We start from the raw sequence: 15,037 nt of genomic DNA, 5'->3' as shown, positions 1-15,037 counted from the left end.
TTATCTAATTTGACGTTATATCCTCTTTTAACAATCTCATTTATCCATATATTTAGAAACACAAAGATATAAAATAGTTATCTAATTGGATCCATAATAGTTCGACTCTTATATCCTCTTAACAAACTCATTTTAGTACATATATTTTGAAAGACAAAGATATTAAATAGTTATGTAATTTGACTTATAATAGTTTGATTCGTTTATATCCTCTTGACAATCTCATTTAATCCATATATATATATATATATATATATATATATATATATATATATATATATATATATATATATATATATATATATATATATATATATATATATATATATATATATATATATATATATATATATATATATAGAAACACAAAGATCTAAAATAGTATAATAATTTGATTCGTTATATCCTCTTAACAAACTCATTTTAATACATATATGATATATTTAAAAACACAAGATATAAGTTGTAGGGATATTCACTAAATGAGCTTGAATTCATTATCTTTTTTTTTGGGTGAATTCCCGGTTTAATCGTGTCCTCAATATTAATTATTAGATTACTACGATTTTGGAATCTCAGTTAGATGACATGTCATACTCCTTTTATGCATCACGTAGTACAGTTTGGGGACAACGATTTAAAAATGTAACGAAGTTTAAAAAATGTACAAAAAAGACCATTATCTTTTTTTTAGTATACAAAATACTATTTTATCGGCTATTATAGGTTTACCCGGTTTCCAAATGCTCAAAAAATACAATTATTGTTTTTTTTAAGTACAAAAAATACCATCAATGTTACTATTTGTACACAGAATACCAATGAAGTACACATATGTTAAAAAAAACATTATGGTAACCAGGTACTTCAGTTACATGGAAAAATGACTTAAAAAGTGTAACGAAGTTTCCAAAATGTTCAAAGAATACCATACTTTTTGTTAATTGCGTTGTTTTCGGAATATATAGAACACAATCACCTGAGATTATGAACTGTCATATCAGTTCACAACAATTGTGCAAATCTCTTTCATTCCTTCACTGGATCGTTCTTGTGGTAACAAGAGAAGTAAGTGGGTAATAATCTTAGGTAAACATTGTGACATCCCCAAAATCACGGCCAGAAAAGATCGGTTTAATTTATGCTTTTAAAATAATTTCAGAGTAATCCTTTGATTAAAATAGTTGCGGAATTTGTTCCCAAAACAAAATATGATAAAAATAGGATTTACCAAAGCATTTCTTAAAGAAATATATTTTTCATCATATTACAATACTTGGGATGTCATGTTCCGATAAACAGACCAAAAGCATAAACATTTCAATACAGACCTTACAACAGTTATTTACAACAACAGGTATATAATCCAAAATATCTTGACACATCATCCAACTTATGCTCTGGCGCTACTACCTGTAATACAAAGAAACTGATTGGTTCAGACTTAGAAGTCTGGTGAGCATATAGGGTTTTACACCCATAATAAATGATTCCATTTAATTTCATCAACCAACAATAACCCAATTACACATTCCCGTTGTTCTCACTTTACTTCCCTAAGACAACTAACACAAGGGATCTAGTCTAAGAATATTTCATCAGGGCGACAACACATGCATTCGGGGGTTTCCCAGCAATATATGTCAAATAGGGCAACCATGAGGGGGATGGAGTACAAAGAATGAACACCCAAGTTCATTAACACCTATAGGTGGCGAACCTGCTAGCGTTCCATAGGACTGTCTAGAAAAGTCTGTGGTCGTCATCTAAACTCCGCTAGATGACTAAATCAAAAACAACATCGAGACCTCTCATCTGTTTATCACACATTAACTATCTATCCATGCTCTACCCAACATATTAGTAGATAATATATATATATATATATATATATATATATATATATATATATATATATATATATATATATATATATATATATTTATACATAGTTTAAAACCTGCATAGCATTCTCATTCAATACATATTCCAAACAACAGATGAGATACATACACATAACACATATTTCATAGAGAATAAATCATATCTATGAGATAGAAGAAAGTGAATATACATTCACACATATAACAACAAAATATACACATAACACGTATTTCATATAAAATACTTCATAATTATGCGTTAGAAGAAAGTGACTACACAATCACTTGATCAGAAGATGACCAGACAACACTACGACTTGTAGAAGTAGTATTCTTCGGTAGATCTGGAAGATCTTCACAAAACCAGGCTCCTTGCGGGCAGACCTTCGGCTTGGGAATTTTACTTCTTGGGATCTTCGGGGCTTCATGACTTGCTTCGGGTCTCGGGAATGATACCGGGGCTTCGGGATATTTCTTGCACGAAAATCGAGGTAAAACAGGAGAGAGAGAAGAGAAAAGGAGCAAAATGGCCGGCTGCCTTCGCATCCTTTATATAGGGGCAGAAGCCTTGCATTACGCTGGGCGTAATGCTCAACTACGCGGGGCGTACGCTTCGGATCTTCACTGCTTACGTACTTCGGAGCACTCGAGTACGAGGCGAGTCATGCTTCGCTGTACGCTGGGCGTTCAGATCTACGCTGGGCGTAGTTTGGATAGGATCAGTGACTCCTTCAGATATTATCCGAAATTCTTAATTAAATATATATTTTAATTATTTATAAAACTTCCGAAATTCATATCTTCCTCATACGAACTCCGTTTTGAATGTTCTTTATATCCACGCGTAGGTGAGACTACGCTCTACAACTTTTATTTAGACTTCGTCAGCTAATTTTGACTTTATTTTTATTATTTATTTTTAGTAGGCCGGGATAGGAAAACTTCGTTATAAATTCATAAGTTCTTCATCTGACATCTGTTTTCGCCTGTATTTTTATCGTTTCACTAGTATTAACGAGATTTTCAATTCTCGTTTAGATTATTTCAGCTAAAAACCACTCGGTCTCAAATCGAGTAGTCGGGCTGCATACTACTAAGTCGAAACTTCAAAAAATCATAACTTCCTTATACGAAGTCAGATTTGGGCGTTCTTTTTATGCACGCTCTTGGTTTAACGAAATCTACGACTTTTGTTTAGATCACTAAGGCTAAATATCGCTCTAACGTAAATTTTATTTTTGACGTCATTCAACGTCGCCGGTTATGTCGCGAAACTTCAACAGGTCATAACTTATTCGTTATAACTCGGATTTCGGCATTCTTTATATCTACAAAATCCTTGTTTCAACCACTACATCTTCATGCAAAGATATCGGGCTTATCTCACACTTTAATTTTGACGCTTATTTCATTCTTAATTCATTAAATTATAATAGTTAAGAAAATAAACACATAATTCACATAATACTCAAATATTTCATCATTAATGCTTCAAAAAGAGTTACAATGGTTAACCTAGACGATTACATCAATGATAATGCCTAGCCTGGAAACGCGGGCGTTACAAACATTCTTGCTTCTTGATCACAATTATGCCTCAAACCTAAAACATATATACATTATATAGATGCACATATTATACATCAATGTTAGTCATTCATTAGTGTTGCGACACAAGAGACACAAATGAGAAACAAGTGTAACGTTATGTCATGAGAATTTCTAAATATGGATTTAAATACAAACTGATCGAGTGATCGAATGAAATAGAGTACACAACTGGTGTGAACTGGTACGACGGTGACTAATCTCCGATGACCGTGTTCTATATAATCCGGAAACAACGATGTTAACAAAATGTGCTCTGAAAAAACATCAATGATATTTTTTTGAACTTTTTGGAAATTTCAATGGTATTTTTAGCATTAAAATATGTACTTCGTTGGTATTTTGTGTATAAATGATATACTTCAAAGATATTTTTTATACTAAAAAAATAATGATATTTTTTGAACATTTTGGAAACTTTGTTATATTTTTAAGTCATTTTTCCGTTTACCTGAGGGAACCTGTTACCATAAGATTTTATTTGAATACATGTGTACTTTGTTGGTATTTTGTGTACAAAAAATATACTTTAATGATATTTTGTGTACTGAAAAAAGACAATGGTTTATTTATTTTTTTTTATTTTTGAAACTTCGTTACCTTTTTAAGTAATTATCTGTAACAGGGGGCGACTCAACCAGACTGGGGGCTCTAAGCAAACTAAAATTTTGGGGCCCTTTGGCCTTTACTATACTTATTGTTATAAACCTTCCTCTTTTATCCGGGCTTAGGATCAACAACAATAAACTAAAAACTTTATAAATATCGGAGTTAATTTTTTTGATGAATTATATAAAAATATAAACTTTTTGATGTGGGTGATCTATCTTTAACACCACAAGACACCAAAAGGGTACATTCTTGAATTCAATTTGAAGAATGAAATATAAGAGCATATCTCCTTCTATCTGTTTCCATAACCACTTAGAAATTGCAGAATCATAAGAAGCAATGTGTTAGAAAGCTTTCCAGACGAGTTTGCTTTTAAATTGTTGGTCATCTTTGTTGCATTTAAGGAGTTATGGAACTAAAGGGTAATCTTGTGTATCAACTACAACCAAGACATCCTTGTGATTCCGTTTCACAGAAAAAAAAGTTTATAAAGAAATCATTATTGTTGATATCATAGTATTTTGTATTGAACTATTGATTTTAACAACCTTTGTTGCTACTCTTATCATTGTAGGGCCAGAAATATCAATGTTTTCAATTCCATCATCAAATGTAACTCCTGTGGTCGAAGTGATTTTTTCATTGAAGGAATATAAATTTACCACAACAAGTTCAAATATACCTAAAAGGGCAATTAGGATTTATTATTTAATAACCAATTTAATATATGTCTGCTCCCTTCAAGTTTCATGAGAGAATGTTAGCTATATAACTTACTGATATTGTGCTTGACAACCTTGAGAATAGAAGATAATAGAAAACATAAAACTGCAAAACTAAAATTCATTCCAAGTTCCAACCCTGGTCCCTTATTTTATATTCTATAATCAATGGACAATGGATAGTGTAAAAAAACTAATTCTAATTAGCTATTGTCCAGAATCAGTTAATGAGATAATGGAAAACTCTAAACTGGAAAATACATATCGTTTCAATTGAGGTTGAGCGCCTGTCACCCCTGATTTGTACAATCGTGAGAAAGAAGAAGAACAGAAGGCTGAAGGCGAGAAAGAAGAAGAATAGAAGCCGAGAAGGAAGAACATGAGGCTGCTTTGTTGTGGTTTTCGATTTTTTTTTTTTTTTTTTGTATTGTGCATAGAAATCGTTTCTGAATTTCAGTACTAGAATTAACTTTAGCATTGAGGGCCCCCGAGAGGCCCCTTAGAATTGGGGCCTAAGCCCTTGCCTACTTCACAATAAGGTAAAGCCGGCATTTCATATGACACGTCTTAGTCATTAAACAAAGTAATTATAATGAGCCTACGTATGAGGTTGAAAGAATTAGAAATATCCAAAATCCTAACTAAACACATCCAAAATCCCGACATTTCAGACACATACATTACATACACACATTACATATGGCTTCGAAATAAAATTTTGGGTTAAACCCATCAAACATAGCACACTGAAAAGCATATGTAATGTTGTTTTGAGAATAAACGTTAAAAACGTAGCTTTTGGACGCGAAAATGCTAACAACCGGAAGGTAACAAAAAATAAATTAACTTTACCAAAACTAAAATACAATTTCGATAAAACAACACAGCAATACAGAATTTAGTTGAAAATCATGCAGTAATCTAGTATGTTAATATCTTTAAAAAAATATATATTTTTTTATTCAACTATAGAAAATAATAACAGATTTTATAAAGCCATTTTCTACATTCCGTCGTTTTACTCATCCTCTCAAAGAGGGTATCTATATAAAGCCATTTTCTACAAACACAATCATTTTCCTCCGGTTATTCACGGAATCTTGATAACCAGGGGTGAGGGGATCTTCAAGGTGATTGAATCTGCTTTTTTTTTTTTTTTTTTCTTTCGATTATCTCCTCGATCTCTAATGTTATATACGTGAGTAGCTATTACGTCTTCTAATTTGAGTTAGGGTTTGTATAAATCGCTGAAAATCCAGGATTTCCTTGTGGTGTTGAGCGATGGCTTCGAAGCGGATCTTGAAAGAGCTCAAGGATCTTCAGAAAGATCCTCCTACCTCTTGCAGCGCAGGTACGTCATCGATATCGATCTGTTAGATCCTGTTTTCGATGCTTTATTATTTTATTTATGTGAACGTCTGGTTTTGATCTTTAATCTTCTGCGTTGAGAGTCCTCTAGTGTGGTGATACATGTTCTTCGGTTAGAATTTTGCTTTGATTTGATGGAAAGCTAAATTACAGGTTTTTGCTTCGCGATTCTGTTGAAAATTTGATGTAGGTGGTCTAATCTGTCGAGAAAAGTCGTCTGTTTTAGGTGTGAGAGAATAAATTCGTGATGTAGGTTTGCGCAATTGATGATATATGATATTAGATCATTGATCAATTTATCATTATCGGCATACCATGTCATTTAGCTTCTAGATCGGAATCAGATCATCCAAAAACCTTCATGTCTACCATCTCCATTAAGTCATATCCCTATTAAGTCCATCAAATCAAAAAGAAACAACACAAATCTCTTCACTTCTCATCCCCTATCATTTCTCTTAAAATAATCACATTGCAAACGAAGAAAAAAAAAACATTATAGTGTTTAACATTGTGTATCATCTAAATATCTAATCATCTTTATGTGTCTATATATGAAAAAAGAAAATCATCAATTCATATTTCTTGATTGCATTTTTACCTTTGTAAATTTAATTTTTAGGCCCAGTGGCAGAAGACATGTTTCATTGGCAAGCTACAATCATGGGTCCTCCAGATAGTCCATATTCTGGTGGAGTCTTTCTTGTTACTATCCATTTCCCTCCGGATTATCCATTTAAGCCACCTAAGGTAAAACCTCCCCTTCCTCAAGGGTACAATGGTCATTTCCTTTTCGCATATGACATATCCGAATACAAAACATTTAATTTCTCTCCACTTTTTTATACATGCATGAAAAGCAAAGGGTATACATGTATTTCCCCTTTCCGCTTGTTAAATTACATTTATGCTCTTTTGTAGGTGGCTTTCAGGACGAAGGTTTTCCACCCAAACATCAATAGCAACGGAAGCATTTGTCTTGATATTTTAAAAGAACAGTGGAGCCCAGCTTTAACTATCTCCAAGGTTAATAGTAATATATATTTTTTTAATCTTTTAAAAAATAATGTTTAAATAAATATCCGATGATAATTAGGTTTTGCTGTCAATATGCTCCTTGTTGACCGACCCAAACCCGGATGACCCGTTGGTCCCTGAAATCGCGCACATGTACAAAACAGACAGAAACAAGTACGAAACCACAGCAAGAAGCTGGACCCAAAAGTATGCCATGGGCTAATTCGTAATTCTCTCTCAATCTCAACCCCTATCAAATTACCAAAAACCCTCTTTTTTTTTTCTTTTTCCTAAAAATCAAATGTACGGAATTTAATGAAATATGCAAACTGTGAAATATATGTGGTTTAATTGTAATTGTAAGATAAACATAAAACATGACCTCCTTTCAAGTTTTTCGACTCTCTTGTGCTTTTTCATTCTATCTCTTGAAAAAAATATAAAAAGGTTAAACGTGATGAGACATGAGATTTCTTTTGATTTGTATAACAACTTTACTTTTGAAGCAGGCTTTCTCGATTTGTAACGTGATTTGGTCTAAAAAAGGCTAAAAAATAATTGAAGATAAGATTAGTTGTAATTGTAAATGCGAAATAAATCCAAAGCGGCTTTCTTTTTATAGCACGAGTCAAATGTGTTTCACGTATGCTGCTTTTTGTAATTGTTAATTTGAATCTGAATGTTTAGTTAATCATTTTTAATTTTGAAATTTTGGTTTTATGGAAAACAATAAAATGAACGTGTGAAATGTGAGGAAAAGTTAGATGATATTATATAATAATTAATAACTATTGTATAACTCGGTGTATAATAACACATAATATTATAGTTCTTTCAAGAATACAAGAGTTTTGATGGTATTTCCATGACATGACATGATATGGTGGTGGTTCAATGTATTTAAAGTATTTCGAAAACATAAGAAACTATTATAAGTTACTTAAGTACAAATGTAATTTATAAACCTATTATAAAACATGGTAACAACTTTTCATGAAATTATAAAGAAATTATTATAAATTACTTGAGTGCAAAGTATAAAATTTTTAAAAACTCATTCAATTCAAGAGATGAATTATGAAATATGAACTGCAAAACATATTAAAAGAGGTAGCCTAACGTGTTGGTTGTGGGTTTATCGGCTAAAGATCTCATCTATGTCTATTGATTATTTTTTATGTTTTTTTTTCCCTTAAAAAGTTAAAAGTGCTCTAATAAAATCTTGCAGTTAAGAAAAAACAATAATAATTTAAATGTTTCAATAAAGGCTATAAACGAAAAACTCTTTGTCTATTTTTCTTTTGCCTATTTTCGCTATTGTTCATATTTAATATAAAGCGTAAAAGATACTTCCTATGAAAAAAAAAATTATACTAGTCACTACTCACTAGAGTAAGGTTAACCTAATATTGAGTTTAAATGTGATTAAGAAATAAAAAAATATATCCTAATATTGAGTTCAAAAGTTATTGCAAAACAAAAAGGAATTCAAACACATAACAAATGATATAAACTCAATGGTATTTGCATTTGCCCATTTGAAATTTTGAATGATTAAATTAAAAATAATTCACATCAATGCGTTTAATATTTATATGTTAATAGAACATAATTCTCATCCCTACACATCATGATATCAATAACTTTTAAGAAGCCTAAAAAAAACAACTAAGAACTTATGATAACACAGACAAAATAGCATTAGTTGATTATGGAAGGTTTGAAATACTCAAAGGCTCAAAGCCTTGATGAAAAATTGAAAATGCAATGCTTTCGGACATCAAATTTGAATAAATGTTATTCGTGTAATTTAATGGCTCAAACTCCAAGTTGGTATTTAATCTTGGGTTTGATGAACAAACTTTGACTTGTATAACAACTGAATTCCCAATGTAAGTTGCTATTGGAATTCCAAAGGGAAGCTACCAAGCATTTGTGGAATCAAGTGTACTACTTCTCTTTTTCTTACTTCTCCCTAATGTCTTTGTAACTACCAATATAAGAGTACATGGATAAAAAATTTCAAGATTTATTTGTTTGAATCTAATTATTTTAGCTTTAAGAAAATATTATAACAGACAAATTTGTAAAACAATTTAAACTCATTATTGTAACATGAAGAGTTGAACTCCATCCAAAACACCCTAGTGGTTCAGATCATGTCTAGAGATGACAAAAAACCCGTACCCAACGGGTACACGAAACCCTAACCGGAGTTGACCGGGTAAATCTTTGAGTTGACCGGGGATGGGAACGGGGATGAGTATTACCTGAATATAAAAAGCGGGGATGGGGATGTGGATGTGGATGGTTTTACCTGTCGGGTACCCATACCCGTACCCGAAACCGGCCCGATGGGTACCCAATATATATATATATATATATATATATATATATATATATATATATATATATATATATATATATATATATATAATATTTATGTTTTTATTTTTAATAATGCATAAACAAATGTTCATTAGAATAAATAAGGTTTTCTAACAATCAAACGTATAGTTTTGGGAAGACTTTTTATGTCTTTTTTTTTTTGCAAAGAATGATTTAATTTGTAACCTGAAATGTTATTGTTCGTGTTTGAAGACATTCAGTGATTATAGTGTTTTATATTAGTTCTGTTAGTTTTTGTTTGTTGGTTAATATATAATTTTGAGTTATTTTTCATAAAAATTCAAAACTTTGTAACGTGGAAAAATCCCCGATTACCCATTGGGGATGGGGATGGGGATAGATTTTTAATCTCTGATGGGGATGGGGTCGGGTATGGGGATGGGGATGGAGATTCGGGTATGGGGATGAGAAACACGAAACCCGGTATACCCATACCCATTGCCATCCTTAATCATGTCTTTAATTGATGTTTTGGATTTCATCTTTAAAGTGACGATAACATATTAAAATTCATCTCTTGAAAAAAAAATTAGGAATATAAGTTGGTTTAGTTTTTCTTTTACGATTTTGAAGCTGATGGATATGTGCGATATTTATATTTAGGGCTTAGAGAATATGTGGTTGTTATGTATCTAAGCTTATATTATAGAACCTTCAAAACTATGTAGTTTTGATCCATATATATCAAAACTAATCATGATATATCGTTTACTATTCTTCCTTAATCATGTGACTTACTAAACGGTTCGAATTTATGATTTTTTTTCTTCATTGTGTCTAAGAACTTAAAGCATTAAAAGTCATGACCATTTAATCAAACATGTTAAATTTTAAAAGAAAACTAATATAAGAAAAGAGAAAACAAGAACATGCAATAACTCAATCAAGCTTTTCACAAATCATTCCATATAACTTTTCAATTGAAGGACAAAACGTTTAAGTTATATTCGTTAAAAAGTTTACTTCCCCTAGAAACTTCAATGGTGTTTTTCCATAAAAAAGATATATAGTTGATCTTTTACGTTCCATAATTTAACTCAATTCAATGCTATTCTATTAAAACAAAATTAAGAGAAAATGAAATTGTATTTGTTTTGTTTAAAACTACGTCATTTAAAAGATTCTATATCTAAGCTTAGGTATTAACTTAGCTTTTAAAGGAGTTTATTTTAACTTATATCTCTTGTATCTATCCATTTCGGAGTACGATAGATTTAGTTTCCTTATTTTATTATTGCTTGCTATCAAAGCATCTTCTTGTATAAATACCTCATTTAGTTCTTCAATAATAATCATCTGGGAACCCAATTCTTCCCATCAAACCTATTTCCATTTTCTTTATGGTATTAGAACAAGTGTCTTGATCCGTTTGAAAACTCTAGAAAACCATGATTGGACCAGCAGAAGCTAGTTCATCCACCAACCCATCCAATGATCATAACTCTCCGTTATATATACATCCAAATGATTACCCTCGACAATTACATATTAACGAAACCTTAAATGATGGCAACTCTGCATATTGGTCTAGAGATATCAATGATTTTCTGTTTGCGAAGAACATGATTGGCTTCATCGATGGCACCCTAGAACAACCAAAGGAAGGCTCACCATAGTTGACGGTGTGGCAACCCAACGATACAATAATCAAAGGTTGGTTGATCGCTACCAAGGAAAAAATTTAGGGACCTCGTAAAATACACACACAAAACAAGAGAAATATAGGAAGATCTTGATGAACGTTTCGGAAAAGAAAGTGCATCACTGAAGACAAGTCAAGAAAACATGTTTATCTCAGCATACGCCACGAAGCTAAGAGGAATCTTGTAACATCCCGAGTTCAGGAGTGCGAGTTCAGGGTTCAAAGTGAAAATGTGGATTGTCAACTCGGCGAGTCCATGGGTAGACTCGGCGAGTAGGGTCGCGATTCTGGTCGCGTGTTAAGTGGCCAACTCGGCGAGTCGATGGCTGGACTCGGCGAGTTGGTGATGTGTGGAGAAAACCCTAATCCTGGGGGCTTGAGCCTTATATAAAGAACATAATACCCTCTCCCCGGTCTCTTTACTCTCCCTTGAAGTCCAGTGTGACATCCCCATTTTCACGGTCAGAAAAGACCGATTTTTTTTATGCTTTATAAAAATCAGAGTACTTCTTTTCATAAAAATATTGCGGAATTTGTTTCCAGAAAAATACGATAAATACGTTATCAAAACATTTTCGAAGAAACGTATTTTATTTATGTTAAAACGTTTGGGATGTCATCGTCAATACAGAAACATAAGCATAAACGGAACTTACATTTATTTACACTAGTGATCTACATCTCTTTAATCTCTCAGTGTAATGTGACTTCATATCAACACCTGTGATGTAAATAAACTGAATGGGTCAGGTTGGGAAACCTGGTGAGTACATAGGGTTTTCAACCCACAATAATATAATTATTATGTTTAAACAATCAAACAATCAACCCAATTACCCATCCCCATTATCTTCTTTACTCTTAAGGGTCTACCCTAAGAATCAGCTACTCCTCGTTAATTCATTCCTAAGGATCATCCTAAGGAATCGGCACGAAATCCATCGTTGCCAGGGTTTACTCAACGGGCACTAAGGTGCTGTTTGTTTTTTCTGAGACAAAATATCTGCAGTCTGCGGACCACATCTGTAGACCTCTGCAGTAGAAGAGGTGGACCAAACGTTTGCAGTCTGAAAAAAGAAGACTGTTTGTTTTTTTAACATCTGCGGGCTATTAAAATAAATTGAAATCTAAATAAACTAATTTTTTAAAACTTCAAAGCAATTTTTTTTTAAAATTTTTACGACTTTATTATAAATATATAACGAATCTAGATCAACTTTTATGTATTATTATATAAAAAATAAAAATAAAAATGGTATTAATTCACATACATATTTGATAAAAACCAACAACTTTGATTCAAAGTTATAATTAAACATTATAATTAGTGATCAAAGAATTTGATACATAAATGGATGGAAATAAACTTCGATTTTTTCAATTAAAATCTATTAAAAATGTACGATAAATATTTTCTCGAGAAATTGATGATACTCTATTAAATAAAGTTTTACAAAATTTTGGCAAAAAAAATATAAGAATATATTATGATTTTTTTTTTTCATATTTATATAAACAACTTCAACGACTATTATTATAATAAATTTTTATTTATAAATTTGTTAAAAATATCATGTTTGTATCGTCAAATGTTTTTTTTAAGTTTTGTAATTTTTTTTTTCAAATTGTTTATCATTAATAAAGTTGGAAAAAATATAAATTAAAAAAAAACTTAAAAAAATCAAAGATATATATGTTTTTTTAGGCTAGAGATGTCTGAAGATGTTAGAAGACTCTGGTCCACATCTGCGCCAAGAAGAGGGCGCGCAGACATTTTTAGGTCTGCAGTCTTCAAAAAAACAAACAGTCTGCGAAGACTAATGTCTGCGCGTGGCGCAAACAGAAGAGGTCTCGCAGATCTGCAGACAAAAAATAAACACTACCTAAATCTATAGCTGCCAGGGTTTGCTCAACAGGCACTAAATCCATAGCTGCCAGGGCTATTTCGTTTATCGACAATATCCACTCGCAATACGTTTCAATGGGTTTTTAGAGTACACCCGTGAACACATCGTTCACAACACCTACAAGTTGCGAGCCTGCTAGTGTTCCACTGAACTATCTAGAATAGTCCGTGGTTGTCATCCATACTCTGTTGAATGACGAGGCCATCATTTGGGAAAAAGGCTTCTCACATCATCCACCTCTCACCCTCACCTCATGGTCTATTTCACCTCTCAAATCATCATCGAACTCATATTTCATCTATTACATCTACCCATGTCTTACCCCAACATTTTCGTAGATATAAAATACATATAAAGTTTAAATCATTTAAAACGTGTATGAAATCGTTCATCCAGCATAGATAGCAAGTATTCAAATAATATGCACACATAGCACGTAATTTATATAAAATACTTCATATCTATGTGTAAGCTGAAAGTAACTATGCACTCACTTGATTAGGTGGTGAGTCGGCACTCGGACAGCACTCCGTTACTCTTAAAACAATTTCCTTGACAAAACCTAGTATCAATATGACTAGGATTTAGTCTGACGTTAACCGTGACTAATTAATAGTCTAGATATTATATAAGCGTTAAATAACGCTCAATATAACTCATAATAATATCCCAAATACTTATTATAAAGTCCTAATAACATTACTATATTAAACCATAAGCTATACTAAAGATAGGGTAGACATAACTCACTTACAACGGGTTTTCTCGAAAACCGGGCTTCACTGGAGCAGCGTTCTAGAGCTGAAAGGCTCTTTTCTCGGGACTCCGGGAGCCTCGGGGCTTCCTTCGGGTGCTAGGGGTTTACCTAGGCTTTTAGGGGGGGGGGGGGGTTAGGGAGCTTAGAGAGAGAGTATAGAGAGAGAGAATGAAGAGGGTTAAGGGGTGAGGAAATAAGGGAACCCGACACCTCTATTTATAGGGGTGCTGACTGAACTACTCTCCGAGTAGGAGGACCTACTCGCCGAGTTGGTGCATGTGGCAACCTTTGTCACACCCCCAAACCAGAACGGCGGAAACGTTCGGGGGCGGAGGACGTCATATTCAGTATCATAACAGTTCATAGAAAGGAAAGTACACACCACCATATATATTAAAGTTTCCAAGATGTTTACATAATTGTATTCATTACATGTTCAAAAGATAAATACATAAACATCATCCAAAAGAAGTAATTAACGCCAGCACGTTAATCCCAAAAGTTGATTCCCAAACCTGCTTAGCGGTTCCCTGAGAATACAAGTTATTTCAAAGAAAAAGTGTCAACAATTAAGTTGGTGAGTTCATAAGTAGTTTAGAAAAATTGGATGCCATTCCAAAATGGGTGTATATTTTCCAGAAAACGCAGCATTTCAAATGTAAAGAGTTGTGATTTGTTGTGTTGAAAGTGAATGTATTAGATCCAGAAAATCCCATATTTTCCCTAATGGTTGAGATACGAGTTGTTGTGTTTTCCAAGAAAACCCTTATTTTCTTATAAAAGTATGAAATGCATATAAATGTTCGTGTTATAAGTTGTAAATAATTGCACCAGGAAAATCCCTTATTTTCCTATTAGTTGTTTGGTTTGTATGCAGGAGAAACCCTTATTTTCCTAATATAATTGGCAGTCTCTAAGACCGAAAATCGCAAGAAACCGACGTTCTCAAAAGTTGTGTCATAGTTTTATATAGTAAAACTATACGAAGATCGCATTTATTAGATGAAGAATAGTTTTAATAGCTACTCGTTCATAAAAGCATAATACCATAATAATTGTATATCCGATGAGTTTTATAACCATATTAAACATAATATGCCTGTAACGACGTT

General features: G+C 32.4%; 1 protein-coding gene across 1 annotated transcript; it reads left to right on the top strand.

Annotated features, from left to right (window-relative positions):
• Positions 1-5,818: 5,818 nt before the first annotated feature.
• On the top strand, positions 5,819-7,605 carry LOC145000495 (SUMO-conjugating enzyme UBC9). Its single transcript, XM_078959727.1, has 5 exons — positions 5,819-5,955; positions 6,085-6,176; positions 6,816-6,943; positions 7,115-7,219; positions 7,290-7,605. The coding sequence occupies exons 2-5, from the start codon at positions 6,107-6,109 to the stop codon at positions 7,431-7,433; spliced, it is 447 nt and encodes a 148-aa protein (XP_078815853.1). The 5' UTR covers positions 5,819-5,955; positions 6,085-6,106; the 3' UTR covers positions 7,434-7,605.
• The last annotated feature ends 7,432 nt before the right edge of the window (positions 7,606-15,037 follow it).

This window comes from Lactuca saligna, chromosome 6 (assembly GCF_052625555.1).
Source record: "Lactuca saligna cultivar CGN05327 chromosome 6, ASM5262555v1, whole genome shotgun sequence".
NCBI lineage: Eukaryota > Viridiplantae > Streptophyta > Magnoliopsida > Asterales > Asteraceae > Lactuca > Lactuca saligna.
This window is presented reverse-complemented; position numbering and strand designations above follow the sequence as displayed.